Below are 15,168 nucleotides of genomic sequence, written 5' to 3'. Positions count from 1 at the left end.
AGGAAAGTCAAGGACAGCATAAAAGCAAAAGAGAAAGCATACAAAGTGGCGAGGATTAGTGGGAAGCCAGAGGATTGGGAAGCATTTAAAAGTGAGCTGAGGACAACTAAAAAAAGCAATAAGGGGGGAGAAGGTGAAATATGAGTGTAAGCTAGCTAGTAATATAAAAGAAGATAGGAAGAGTTTGTTTCAATATATAAAAGGTAAGAGAGAGGCAAAAATAGAAATTGGACCACTGGAAAATGAGGCTGGAGAAGTAATAATAGGAAACAAAGCAATGGCAGAGGAACTGAATCGTTACTTTGCATCAGTCTTCACGGTGGAAGACACCAGTGGGATGCCAGAGCTCCAGGAGAGTCAGGGGGCACAGGTGAGTGTAGTGGCTATCACTAAGGAGAAGGTTCTGGGGAAACTGAAAGGTCTGAAGGTGGATAAATCACCTGGACCGGATGGACTACACCCCAGGGTTCTAAAAGAGATAGCTGAGGAAATTGTGGAGGGATTGGTGGTGATCTTTCAGGAATCACTGGAGGCAGGGAGGCTTTTGCTACCAAATAAACCTGTTGGACTTTAACCTGGTGTTGTTAAACTTCTTACTGTGTTTACCCCAGTCCAACGCCGGCATCTCCACAGCAGGGAGGCTCCCAGAGGACTGGATTGTAGCTAATGTAACACCATTGTTTAAGAAGGGAGGGAGGCAGCAGACGGGAAATTATAGGCCGGTTAGCCTGACTTCAGTCATTGGAAAGATTTTAGAGTCCATTATTAAAGATGAGATCACAGAGTACTTGGAAGTGCATGATAAAGTAGGACTGAGTCAACACGGCTTTGTCAAGGGGAGTTCAAGTCTGACAAATCTGTTAGAGTTCTTTGAGGAGGTAACAAGGAAGTTAGGTAAAGGAGAACCAGTGGATGTGATTTATTTAGATTTCCAGAAGGCCTTTGACAAGGTGCCGCAAAGGAGACTGTTAAATAAGTTAAGAGCCCATGGTGTTAAGGGTAAGGTCCTGGCATGGATAGAGGATTGGCTGACTGGCAGAAGGCAGAGAGTGGGGATAAAGGGATCCTTTTCAGGATGGCAGCCGGTGACTCGTGGTGTGCCTTAGGGGTCAGTGCTGGGACCACAACTTTTCACAACATACATTAACGATTTGGAGGAAGGAACTGAAGGCATTGTTGCTAAGTTTGCAGATGATACAAAGATATGTAGAGGGACAGGGAGTATTGAGGAAGCAGGGGGCTGCAGAGGGACTTGGACAGGTTAGGAAAGTGGGCAAAGAAGTGGCAGATGGAATACAATGTGGAAAAGTGTGAGGTTGTGCACTTTGGAAGGAGGAATGGAGGCAGAGACTATTTTCTAAATGGGGAAGTGCTTAGGAAATCAGAAGCACAAAGGGACTTGGGTGTCCTTGTTCAAGATTCTCTCCAGGTTAACGTGCAGGTTCAGTCGGCAGTTAGGAAGGCAAATGCAATATTAACTCTGGGTCTGTACTCGTTGGAGTTTAGAAGGATGAGGCGGGGATCTTATTGAAACTTACAGGATACTGCGAGGCCTGGATAGAGTGGACGTGGAGAGGATGTTTCCATTAGTAGGAAAAACTAGAACCAGAGGGCACAACCTCAGGTTAAAGGGACGATCCTTTAAAACAGAGATGAGGAGGAATTTCTTCAGCCAGAGAGTGGTGAATCTGTGGAACTCTTTGCCGCAGAAGGCTGTTGAGGCCGGGTCATTGAGTGTCTTTAAGGCAGAGATAGATAGGTTCTTGATTGATAAGGTGATCAGGGGTTATGGGGAAAAGGCAGGAGAATGGGGATGAGAAAAATATCCACCGTGATTGAATGGCGGAGCAGACTCGATGGGCCGAGTGGCCTAATTCTGCTTCTATCTCTTATGGTCTTATGGTCATTGTGGCTCCAACAAGAGAAGGTTTATTAAACTAATAACATATATATAAAGATTAAGGGTTTGACATGAACATGTGCACAGGTCCACTCTTCTCCTGCCTGGCTCCAACTGAGGGTCCTCTACATCCCAGGACGCGCGCCCTCGCTCCCGATTGGCCAGGCTTCCCACACGGCCTCTCCATAGGGACCGGTCTGATCGTGTGGCCACCAAGGATCACTCCTTAAAGGGGCCACGCTATCACAGCGGGGTCGGGAGAATCCAAACACCCACCAGTTGGCGAATATCCTGAGCGGGCCCCAAGTGTGAAAGGGCAGAGTTCAGCCCATTGCAGCCTCCTAACTGACCTTTAAGGCATGCTTCCGGAAGTATCTCAGTGCGTGGGCGAACACGTCGAGGGCTTTCACACTCTTCCCGTTTACAGCCTCCAATTCCGTTTCCATGGTGAGGTCCTGGAGAAACGAGACAACACATTTCACATTTCAGCATTGTAGAAAGTTCCGGAACCAGGGATTGAGGTAGCGGAATGGCCCCATGTATCCCGGCACGGCAAGCAGACCCAGGGCTGGGCGAAACTCCATTGCATCCTGATCCCAGGAACCTTCCCGCTTCCCAGAGTGTGTTACTCTCAGAGGGAAAGGGATTCCTGAGGATAGAGAGAAACAGGCCATTCAGCCCAGCCAATCCATGCTAGTATTTACCCTCCACTCAAGCTACTTCCCATCTTTCATAGCTAAACCTATCACCGTCCAGCTCCCCGTCCAGCTCCCCCTCCACTGTTCCATTCACCTCAACCACTCCCTCTGGTAGTGAGTCCCACATTCTCACCACCAAGAACTTCCTTCCGATTTCCCTATTGGGATTCTTGGTGACTATCGATAGTCTCGAGTTTTGCCCTTCCTGACAAGCAGAAATATTCCATACCCATGCGATCAAATCACCCAATGGCCTTATATTTTCCAAAGTAATAATCCCAGCCTCTCCTGATAGGATAACCTTGTACAAGAACAGAAAATGCTGGAAAATCTCGGCAGGTCTGACAGCATCTGTGGAGAGAGAACAGAGCCAATGTTTCGAGTCTGGCTGACCCTTTGTCAGAGCTGATCGCCTGGGGCAGCACGGTGGCACAGTGGTTAGCACTGCTGCCTCACAGCTCCAGAGACCTGGGTTCGATTCCTGACTTGGGTCACTGTCTGTGTGGAGTTTGCACATTCTTCCCCGTGTCTGTGTGGGTTTCCTCCGGGTGCTCCGGTTTCCTCCCACACTCCAAAGATGTGCGGGTTAGGTACATTGACCGTGTTAAATTGACCCTTAGTGTCGGGGGACTAGTTAGGATAAATGTATGGGGTTATGGGGATAGGACTTGGATGGGATTGTGGTTGGTGCAGACTCGATGGGCCGAATGGCCTCCTTCTGCACTGTAGGGATTCTATGATTCTATAGGTACAACATTGTAGTTCAGGTACCCTCCAATAACTCGATGGCGGGGCGATTCTCCAGGCCTGCTGCACAGGGGGCCAGGGAGCATCAGCAGCGGGTCTGTGGCAGGACCTGTGACTGACGTCCAAATTGTGAGTCTCCCAGGCCGTGTTTTTTGACATGATCAGCCTGGCGCAGGACAGGGACGCGGGGCTGATTACCATATTCACATTTCCATATGGTTAATGGGTCCGGGACGGTTGTCTCTGGGCCAGCCAGTGTCTCCCCGCCCCCCCACCAACCCCCCTCTCTGCCACCCCAAAGTTGGGAGAGGTTCCCGCCAATGGGGACCAGGTGTGATCATCGCCCCACTTGACAGAGGCATTGAGGCCCCCCCCAGGAGGTCAGGGGCACTGCCAGCCTGGCACACTGGCACTACCCACCAGACACCCAAGCACTAACCACTGGGCACCGGGCAGTGCCAAGGGGGCGGAGGCCAGAGGGAGGCAGGGCCTAATGTAGGGCAGGGCCGGTCAGTGGTGGTGTTGCAGTGCGGTGCGGGGGACCAGATATACTGTGTGTGATGCATTGGGGATCAGTGGGAGAGGGAAGGAGGAGGGCGATTGGGGCTGCACATTGCGGGGGGGGGGAGGGGGCGGCAATCAGGTGGGTGTCGGGTAGCCGGCGATTGGGGGGGAGGGGGTGTGTGCCAGTATGGGGTGGGGTTCAGGCTGTGCCCCTTACCAGTGTGAATCTCTCTGAGGCACTCTGTGACGCACAGTGTGCCGGATACTCGTTCAGGTAAGTACGCCCAGAAAACGGGTGGGAAATTCTCCCTCTCTCCCGCCCATTGGGCACTTGGTTTCCTTGGGGAGAATCGCCCCCGATATCTTTTTAACAATATGGTAGACTGAATTTCAGACTCAACTCGAGATTCACGCGCTGGGCGTCGTTTCAATTCGAGCCCATAACACAGACAAAGGAACAATATACCCACATATTCAGCGGAGTGTTAGATTGCAGATTGCTATTCTAAATATTTCAGTACTTTCAATGATTCATGTGTGTGTCCTCGCAAATCCCTTCAATTCCATTTAAATTCTTCATTTCCAAGAAATACCTGACTTACTCATCTTTCTGAGCAGACATCATACCTCACACTAACTGTGTTCAAATTCATTCAGCAATAACACATCAACTCAGAATTTCCATTCTCGATGTTTACATCAAACACTCCCAGGACAGGTACAGCACGGGGTTAGATACAGAGTAAAGCTCCCTCTACACTGTCCCCATCAAACACTCCCAGGACAGGTACAGCACGGGATTAGATACAGAGTAAAGCTCCCTCTACACTGTCCCCATCAAACACTCCCAGGACAGGTACAGCACAGGGTTAGATACAGAGTAAAGCTCCCTCTACACTGTCCCCATCAAACACTCCCAGACAGGTACAGCACAGGTTTAGATACAGAGTAAAGCTCCCTCTACACTGTCCCCATCAAACACTCCCAGACAGGTACAGCACAGGTTTAGATACAGAGTAAAGCTCCCTCTACACTGTCCCCATCAAACACTCCCAGGACAGGTACAGCACGGGATTAGATACAGAGTAAAGCTCCCTCTACACTGTCCCCATCAAACACTCCCAGGACAGGTACAGCACAGGTTTAGATACAGAGTAAAGCTCCCTCTACACTGTCCCCATCAAACACTCCCAGGACAGGTACAGGAGCAGCGCTCCGAAAGCTAGTGGCTTTTGCTACCAAATAAACCTGTTGGACTTTAACCTGGTGTTGTTAAACTTCTTACTGTGTTTACCCCAGTCCAACGCCGGTATCTCCACACCATGACTACCATCGACACCGTAAACCGCCGGCTCCAAGTGGAGAGGATCTGCAAGAAGATCACGCATATCGACACAGACATCAAGTTTCTACACTGTTGGCCTTTAACCTGGTGTTGTAAGACATCTCACCATCAAACACTCCCAGGACAGGTACAGCACAGGGTTAGATACAGAATAAAGCTCCCTCTACACTGTCCCCATCAAACACTCCCAGGACAGGTACAGCACGGGGTTAGATACAGAGTAAAGCTCCCTCTACACTGTCCCCATCAAACACTCCCAGGACAGGTACAGCACGGGGTTAGATACAGAGTAAAGCTCCCTCTACACTGTCCCCCATCAAACACTCCCAGGACAGGTACAGCACGGGGTTAGATACAGAGTAAAGCTCCCTCTACACTGTGCAATCTAACACTCTGCTGAATATGTGGGTATATTGTTCCTTTGTCTGTGTTATAGCTAGCTGGTTATTGTTGCTGCTTTCTCTGCCACATGCTCTGTGGTTTATACTCACACAGGTACTGTGAATCCTCATCTTAAACTTCTCAAAGTACAGCCAATGCCTGGCTTCCTCGGGATCCAGGTCATGGTAGTGATCCCTGGCCGTGAATCCCAGGCTGTGGAAACTGCCATCTGGGCTCAGGAGCAGGCTGGTGGGAGTTTTCTGATTGGCCACTCCGGGATCGCCACCCTCCCATCGCCTGGAAATAAATAAACAAGAAGCAATATGCTTTGTGATTGGCAATGTTTAATGTGAACCAGCTTCCTCCCTTCCCACTCTATACCGGAGCAGTAACACCAACCCATTTCACACCGTGACCCAGACAGGAGGCGTTTACTGTCTGCCTGTCATCCCCCTGCTCCACCACATCAGCACTGATTTCAATACATTCTCCAGCTCGCTATCTGGCCAAGTATGTGTTCCCCCATGAAGCTCAGAATTAACACTCATTTACCAATTAACAAAACTACTATAAAACCAGACGTGTCAAGTAGGGCAAGCTATTAACATACAGTAATAAATATAAAATGTATGATAATTACTCTTCTAAATACCCTAACTCACTCTAACACAGACACTTTCTCACACACACAGATACTTACACAGATATTTACACACACACACACAGACATTTACACACACACATTTACACACACACATTTACACACACACATTTACACACACACATTTACTCACAGACAGACATTTACACACACATTTATACACAATGCGTACAAATATTTATATACACAGACATGTAAACACACATTTACACACAGACATTTACACACACACATTTACACACAGACATTTATACACAGTGCACTCACACACACACATTCACACACACACACACACACACACAAGGTTAAAGTGATAGAAAAGAGAGTAATGTAGAATGCAGAACAATATCAATGGACTGGTCGGTGGGCACGAAACTGGCGAATGGAATTGAACCCAGGAAAGTGTGAGGCATTTGGGGAGGTCAAACAGGGTCATGGATGTCACAGTAATTGGGAGGATGCTGAGAGGTGCAGAGAAAGTGAGAGATCTCGGAGTGAGTGTCCACAGATAGTTGAAGGTAGGAGGACAGGTCAGTAAGGTGGTTCGGAAGGCAAGTGGGATCCTTTCATCGATTAGCCTATTTACTTTAGCAGAGAGGCCAGTGATGAGGGGATTTAAAGTGATTGATAGAAAGATGAGAGGGAACTGAGGAAGGGTATTTTCACCGGAGGATTGTTGGGGTCTGGATCTCACCACCTGTCAGGGTAGTAGATGCAGAATCCCTCACCTCATTGAAAAGGTGTCTGGATGGAACCTCAAGTCCTGTAACCTGCAGAGGGCTAGGGAGCGATTGCTGGAATGTGGGATAAGGCCTGGTGGGCTGTTATTCAGCTAGCACAGACTTGATGGGCAGAGTGGCCTTCCTCTGAGCTGTAAGCTTTCTCTGAATCTATGATGAAAGCTCTGATGTTGTGTCCCTCTTTTCAGTTACACTCAGCTATATTCAGGAAAGCAGCACAAATATTGGCCGGGTACCTCATCATGTGGATGGTCTCGGGGTCCTGAACCAGGCTGAACGCATAGCCACTCGCGGTGGTCCCAAAGTCAATGGCTACCACCACACTGAAAGGCCGATAGCGCGGTGTGCTCCCGACAGACCTCTGTGAAAACAATTAGGAAAGTGTCAGAAAAGGCCATGGTTTATGGAGAATGTCCCTTTATACAGCAGCTGTGAACAACCCACAGGGTCCAAATCCTGGAATTCCCTCCCTAACGGCATCGTGGGTCAACCCACAGAACATGGACTGCGGCGATTCAAGATGGCAGCTCACCACCACCTTCTCAAGGGCAACTCGGGATGGGCAATAAATGCTGGCCCATGTCCCATGAATCAATTGTAAAAAAAAAGCTAATCTCCACAGTGCAGTCACTGCTGTAATGTACAAAATGCAGCAGCCAATTACTGCACAGCAAGATCCCACAGACAATGTGACAGTGACCAGACGACATGTTCTTTTTTCCAATGTTGGTCAAGGGGTTGGGGGGGGTAATTATTTGAATCATAGAATCCCTCCAGTGCAGAGGGAGACCATTCAGCCCATCGAGTCTGCACCGACCACAACCCCACCCAGGCCCTATCCCCGTAACCCCACATTTTCACTCTGCTAATCCCTCTGACACTAAGGGGCAATTTAGCATGGCCAATCTACCTAACCCACACATCTTTGGACTGTGGGAGGAAACCGGAGCACCCGGAGGAAACCCACGCAGACACGTTGAGAATGTGCAAACTCCACACAGACAGTGACCCAAGCTGGGAATGGAACCCGGGTCCCTGGCGCTGTGAGGCAGCAGTGCTAACCACTGTGCCATCGTGCCGCCCATCAACACGGCACGGTGCCCAGGACACAGGGGAGAACCTTCCCTGCTCTTCTTCAAAAGGGTGCCATGAGATTTGTTTTATACCCACCTGAGAACGGGCATGTGGGGGCGGGGGGTGGGGTGGGGGGCGGGGGGGGGGGGGGATCGCGATGGGTAATGTGCAATGCCTGATCCAAAAGCAGCACCTCTGACAGTGCGGCACGCCCTCGGGTAGGTCGGCCTGGATTGGTGCGAAAGGATCAGGAATGGGACTCGAACTCAGACCTGAGGATCTGGAAGTCAGAATGTGACTGACTGTGTGGCCACAACATCAGCAAAGAAAAGCCACATCGCAATGCAGCAATACTGAACTCACAGATAGTCCGTACTTTATACACAGTGGGTGAAAAAAAGGGGAAGGACCCCCCTCCCCCTCCCCCCTTCCTTCTACCCCTCTCCTCCCCCTTCCCCCTCCCCCTGCCCCCCTCCCCCTCCCCCCCTGCCCCTCTCCCCTCCCCCCTTCCCCCCTCCCCCTCTCCCCCCCTCCCCGTCCCCTTCCCCCTTCCTTCTCCCCCTCCCCCCTTCCCCCTCCCCCCTCCCCTTCCCCCTCCCCCTCCTCCCTCCCCCTCCCCCCTCCCCCCTCCCCCCTCCCCCCTTCCCCCTCCCCCCTCCCCCTCCCCCTCCTCCCTTCCCCCTCCCCCTCCCCCACCCCCTCCCCCACCCCTCTCCCCCACCCCCCCCTCCCCCCTCCCCCACCCCCCTCCCCCTCCCCCCTTCCCCCCTCCCCCCTCCCCCCCCTCCCCCCCTCCCCCCCCCTCCCCCCCTCCCCCCCTCCCCCCTCCCCCCCTCCCCCCTCCCCCCCTCCCCCCCACATCCCCCTGGCCGCTTGGTGCTGTCCAGTCTGTGTGTGCATTATTTAACATGGGAGTTAGGGTGTATCGGTGAATGCTGACTCTGTGTGGGAAATCTGTTCCACATTCCGGATCTCATTACATTGAACAGGAGACGGTTCCTCAGAACCTTGCTTTAACAGGGGGAGGCGCTGGCCTAGTGGTATTATCACTAGACTGTTCATCCAGGAAACTCAGCTCATGTTCTGGGAAGCCGGGTTCGAATCCTGTCACGGCAGATGGTGGAATTTTGAATTCAAAATAAAAAAAATCTGGAATTATGAATCTACTGATGACCATGAAACCATTGTGGGGAAAAACCCATCTGGTTCACTGATGTCCTTTAGGGAAGGAAATCTGCCGTCTGGTCTACACGTGACTCCAGAGCCACAGCAATGTGGTTGGCTCTGAAATGGCCCAGCAAGCCTCTCAGTTAAAAGTTTTATTTATTAGTCACAAGCAGACTTACATTAATTTACATTGTACTAGCGTTGCAATGAAGTTACTGTGAAAATCCCCTAGTCGCCACACTCCTGCACCTGTTCGGGTAACACTGAGGGAGAATTTAGCACGGCCAATGCACCCTAACCAGCATGTCTCTCGCACTGTGGTAGGAAATCGGAGCACCCGGAGGAAACCCACACAGACATGGGGAGAACGTGCAGACTCCGCACAGACAGTGACCCGAGGCCGGGAATTGAACCCGGGTCCCTGGCGCTGTGAGGCGGCAGTGCTAACCACTGTGCCACCGAGCCACTAGGGATGGGCACTAACTGCTGGCCCAGCCAGCGACACCCATGTCCCACGAACGAATAAAAAGAAGGCTCAATCTTCCTCGACACTACTTTTCCGTCTTTATGCCCTCCCTCAGGGGTAAGTGAGTGCAGTAATAGTAACATTTGCAGGCTGTTTCCGAGTCCGACGGATTGCCGTGTTACTCTGAGCTGAATGATTCTGGGATAGTCAGAGGTGGGGGATATACCCACAGGGTCACGCACTGGCTCACTGCTGTGTTACATACCGGCGACACCGATGGGGTGAGGGGGGCAATGCTGTAACTCTCGGGGTTCTGCGGGGAGCTTGGGGCAGGAAGATGTCTCGATGGCCTTTCACCTCCGGCATCTAAGGATCAAAACAAAGAAAAATGAGAGGCACAGAATTGGAGATTACCTTTTCTGCAGAGACACGAGGCCATTCAGCCCCTCGAACCTGCTGCACAGGAACAGGAGGAGGCCATTCAGCCCCTCGAACCTGCTGCACAGGAACAGGAGGAGGCCATTCAGCCCCTTAAGCCTGTTACACAGGAACAGGAAGAGGCCACTCAGCCCCTCGAACCTGCTGCAGAGGAACAGGCGGAGGCCATTCAGCCCCTTAAGCCTGTTACACAGGAACAGGAAGAGGCCATTCAGCCCCTCGAACCTGCTGCAGAGGAACAGGAAGAGGCCATTCAGCCTCCTTACCCTGATGCACAGGAACAGGAGGAGGCCATTCAGCCTCCTTACCCCGTTACACAAGAACAGGAGGCCATTCAGCCCCTTTACCCTGTTACACAGGAACAGGAGGAGGCCATTCAGCCTCCTTACCGCGTTACACAGGAACAGGAGGCCATTCAGCCCCTTTACCCTGTTACACAGGAACAGGAGGAGGCCATTCAGCCCCTCAAGCCTGCTACACAGGAAGAGGAGGAGGCCATTCAGCTCCTTTATCCTGTTACACAGGAACAGGAGGCCATTCAGCCCCTTTACCCTGTTACACAGGAACAGGAGGAGACCATTCAGCCCCTCAAGCCTGCTACACAGGAAGAGGAGGAGGCCATTCAGCCCTTCAAGCCTGCTACATAGGAACAGGAGGAGGCCATTCAGCCCTCTTACCCTGTTACACAGGAACAGGAGGCCATTCAGCCCCTTTACCCTGTTACACAGGAACAGGAGGAGGCCATTCAGCCCCTCAAGCCTGCTACACAGGAAGAGGAGGAGGCCATTCAGCTCCTTTATCCTGTTACACAGGAACAGGAGGAGACCATTCAGCCCCTCAAGCCTGCTACATAGGAACAGGAGGAGGCCATTCAGCCCTCTTACCCTGTTACACAGGAACAGGAGGCCATTCAGCCCCTTTACCCTGTTACACGGGAACAGGAAGAGGCCATTCAGCCTCCTTACCGCGTTACACAGGAACAGGAGGAGGCCATTCAGCCCTCTTACCCTGTTACACAGGAACAGGAGACCATTCAGCCCCTCGAGCCTATTCAATCAATTCATGGCTCTTTACCTGAGAACCTGCCTTGGTTCTATAAGCTTTCAGCAGATTGTACGAGGTTTGGAATTATTACAGACCTCCAGCTCCGACAGTTTATTTTTGGCCCAGAGTTCTAGATTCCCACTCCCGCCCTGTGTGAGGATATAATTCCTGACATCTACCCTGGGTGAAACAGAGAGCGCTGGATAAACTCAGCAGGTCTGGCAGCACCTGAGGGGAGAGAAAGCTTAAGGTTAAAGTTTATTAGTGTCACAAGTAGGCTTACATTAACACCGCAATGAAGTTACTGTGAAAATCTCCGAGTAGCCACACTCCGGCACCTGTTCGGGTACACTGAGGGGGAATTTAGCACGGCCAATTCACCTAATCAGCACGTCTTTCGGACTAAGCTGTGGGGCGAGATTCTCCGGCCTCACACCCACGTGTTTCTCAGCGGGGGGAGGGGTCGCTCTGTTCACTGGCGGTGGGATTCTCTGGTCCTGCCAGTGTCAGTGGATTTTCCCATTGCCGCCACCCCAGCAGGGTGGGGGGGGAGGGGGGTGGGGGGTGGGGGGGGGGTGGGGTGGCTGCATTGCCAGCGAGACGGGAGAATCCACCAGCGGGAATGGCCAGGGAATTCCGGCCAACATTTCGACTCTGTGTGACCTTTCACCCCTGAGCAGCCTGCCTGCCCCCCGACCCATTCCCACCCCCACCCCAACCCTCCTGCCCCAACCCTCCTGTCCCCACCCCACCCCCACCCTGTCCCCCTCCCGCCCGCACCTCCCCCCTCCCCACAGAGGAAGTAGTTGGCATATCCATAGCAAATCCCATAATGCTGGTAAACGGCTGAGTGAGACCAGTCCCACATCTTCCTGAGTGTTTGAGGGCAGTCTGTGAAAGTTTCTTATCTCTCAGTGTCTCCACAATCTGCAGCTTGACGTCACTGAGTGACTGATTCCAGATTAACCTCCTTCATCAGGGTCTGGAATTCTGTTCCTCTGACGCTTGGGAGAGCGTCTGACAGACCAGGCTTCGAATAATAGAACCATACAGGCCTCAGCCCACCATTCAGACCATCGGGTCTGTGCTCCCCAATCGGTCCCATTCCCCTCCTCTCTCCCCCCTGTCGTCCTGTCTATCTCTCCACTTGTCAGTTTGATGCTGAGATTAATGATCATGAACCCTCGTTATTTGTCTGGCTGGGACAAAGTGTATTTATTTAATATTTCAGCCAATCCCCATGTGTAAATCCCAATTTTAGATCCCAATTCATTAAATCCATTGAATCCTTAGAATCCTTGCAGAGCAGAAGGAGGCCATTCGGCCCATCGAGTCTGCACTGGCTCTCTGAAGGAGCATCTAATCCTGGCCTATCTCTAATTGTGTGAGAGAGTGGGTGTGTGTGAGGGTGTATGTGTTAGAGAATGGGTGTGTGCAAGGGAGTGTGCATGGGTGTGTAAGAGAGTGGGTATAAGGGAGTGTGTGTCAGCGAGTGTGTGTGAGTGGGTGTGTGTGAGTATGTTTGCAGGGTGGGTTTAGTGACTGTGCAGTCACCCTCACTGTCCCAGTATCCCTGATCCCTGAGCAGGCTGAGGTTGTGGATCATTTTCAGATTGCTGTCTGTCTCCAGCGATTGGCGACGGGACGGGGAACGAAGGAAGGATCTGAGTGCCCACAGCAACGCTGGCAGAGCTTCAAACATGAGTCATATTGCTTTAAGCTGTTGAGGTTTGGGGTTCTGTCACCAACTCCAATTACTGAATTACTGTCACCATCTAACCCTCAATGGAACCAAATTATACTCATCCCGTCTCCTTCTCTCTCTCTCTCTCTGCATCATTCTCACCCTCCCTCTCTATCTGACACTTTCTGTGTTTACTAGTCCATCTCTGCCTGTCTCCCTCCTTCCCTCTCTCTCTCTCCCTCGCCCCCTCCCTCCCTCTCTCTCTCCCTCTCCGTCCCTTTCTCCCTCTCCCCCTCCCTCTCTCTCTCCCTCCCCTCCCCTCCCCTCCCCTCTCTCTCCTCCCTCCCTCTCTCTCCCCATTTCACTCTCTCTGGCACTCTGCGCCTTCCCTGGTTAGCCCCCCTCTCCTTATGTAAGGCTCTCTTTCTCGCGTGTCCCGATCTCACTCTCTCACTTCCTTCCCTATTTCACTCACACTGTCTCTCCCTGCGCCCTCTCTCTCTCTCTCTCTCCTCCATATCCCTCACACTGTCTCTCCCTGCGCCCTCTCTCTCTCTCTCCCTCCTCCATATCCCTCACACTGTCTCTCCCTGCGCCCTCTCTCTCTCTCTCCCTCCTCCATATCCCTCACACTATCTCTCCCTGCGCCCTCTCTCTCTCTCTCCCTCCTCCATATCCCTCACACTGTCTCTCCCTGCGCCCTCTCTCTCTCTCTCCCTCGTCCATATCCCTCACACTGTCTCTCCCTGCGCCCTCTCTCTCTCTCTCCCTCCTCCATATCCCTCACACTGTCTCTCCCTGCACCCTCTCTCTCCCTCCTCCATATCCCTCACACTGTCTCTCCCTGCGCCCTCTCTCTCTCTCTCCCTCCTCCATATCCCTCACACTGTCTCTCCCTGCGCCCTCTCTCTCTCTCTCCCTCCTCCATATCCCTCACACTGTCTCTCCCTGCGCCCTCTCTCTCTCTCCCCCTCCCCTATATCCCTCACACTGTCTCTCCCTGCGCCCTCTCTCTCTCTCTCCCTCCTCCATATCCCTCACACTGTCTCTCCCTGCGCCCTCTCTCTCTCTCTCCCTCCTCCATATCCCTCACACTGTCTCTCCCTGCGCCCTCTCTCTCTCTCTCCCTCCTCCATATCCCTCACACTGTCTCTCCCTGCGCCCTCTCTCTCTCTCTCTCCCTCCTCCATATCCCTCACACTGTCTCTCCCTGCGCCCTCTCTCTCTCTCCCTCCCCTATATCCCTCACACTGTCTCTCCCTGCGCCCTCTCTCTCTCTCTCCCTCCTCCATATCCCTCACACTGTCTCTCCCTGCGCCCTCTCTCTCTCTCTCCCTCCTCAATATCCTTCACACTGTCTCTCCCTGCGCCCTCTCTCTCTCTCCCTCCTCCATATCCCTCACACTGTCTCTCCCTGTGCCCTCTCTCTCTCTCTCCCTCCTCCATATCCTTCACACTGTCTCTCCCTGCGCCCTCTCTCTCTCCCTCCCCTATATCCCTCACACTGTCTCTCCCTGTGCCCTCTCTCTCTCTTCCTCCTCTATACCCCTCACACTGTCTCTCCCTGTGCCCTCTCTCTCCCTCCCCTATATCTCTCACACTGTCTCTCCCTGCGCCCTCTCTCTCTCTCCCTCCCCTATATCCCTCACACTGTCTCTCCCTGCGCCCTCTCTCTCCCTCCCCTATATCCCTCACACTGTCTCTCCCTGCGCCCTCTCTCTCTCCCTCCCCTATATCCCTCACACTGTCTCTCTCTGCGCCCTCTCTCTCTCTCTTCCTCCCCTATATCCCTCACACTGTCTCTCCCTGCGCCCTCTCTCTCCCTCCCCTATATCCCTCACACTGTCTCTCGTGCATGCTCTCTGATTCACTCTCAGTATTTTGGGCATGGTATTTGCATTTCTCTCTCAGATTATCTGAATCAGAAGCAGGAACAGGCCATTCGGCCCCTCAGACCTGCTCCACCAATCGGTCTTATCTCACTTTTTTGTCTGTCCCCTCGTAACCCTTAACCCACAGACCACAATCAGTAAGGATAGGCAACAACACCTCCTCCACGATCATCCTCAACACCGGTGCCCCACAAGGCTGTGTCCTCAGCCCCCCTCCTATACTCCTTATACACCTATGACTGTGTGTCCAAATTCCCCTCCAATTCGATTTTCAAGTTTGCTGACAACACCACTGTAGTGGGTCGGATCTCAAACAATGACGAGACAGAGTACAGGAATGAGATAGAGAATCTGGTGAACTGGTGCGGCAACAATAATCTCTCCCTCAACGTCAACAAAATGAAGGAGATTGTCATCAACTTCAGGA

At 52.3% G+C, this 15,168-nt stretch overlaps 1 protein-coding gene across 1 annotated transcript in view; it reads right to left on the bottom strand.

The window, feature by feature from the left end:
* Positions 1-15,168, bottom strand: part of LOC144505314 (heat shock 70 kDa protein 12B-like) — a 68,945-nt gene that overhangs the window by 36,816 nt on the left and 16,961 nt on the right. Inside the window, exons 3-6 of the mRNA XM_078231466.1 lie at positions 9,949-10,049; positions 7,213-7,337; positions 5,686-5,872; positions 2,251-2,355 (exon numbers count right to left, since the gene is read on the bottom strand). Coding sequence (XP_078087592.1) covers positions 2,251-2,355; positions 5,686-5,872; positions 7,213-7,337; positions 9,949-10,049 — 518 coding nt within the window. The remainder of the gene's footprint in view (positions 1-2,250; positions 2,356-5,685; positions 5,873-7,212; positions 7,338-9,948; positions 10,050-15,168) is intronic.

This window comes from Mustelus asterias, chromosome 1 (genome assembly GCF_964213995.1).
Source record: "Mustelus asterias chromosome 1, sMusAst1.hap1.1, whole genome shotgun sequence".
Taxonomy (NCBI): Eukaryota; Metazoa; Chordata; class Chondrichthyes; order Carcharhiniformes; family Triakidae; genus Mustelus; species Mustelus asterias.
This window is presented reverse-complemented; position numbering and strand designations above follow the sequence as displayed.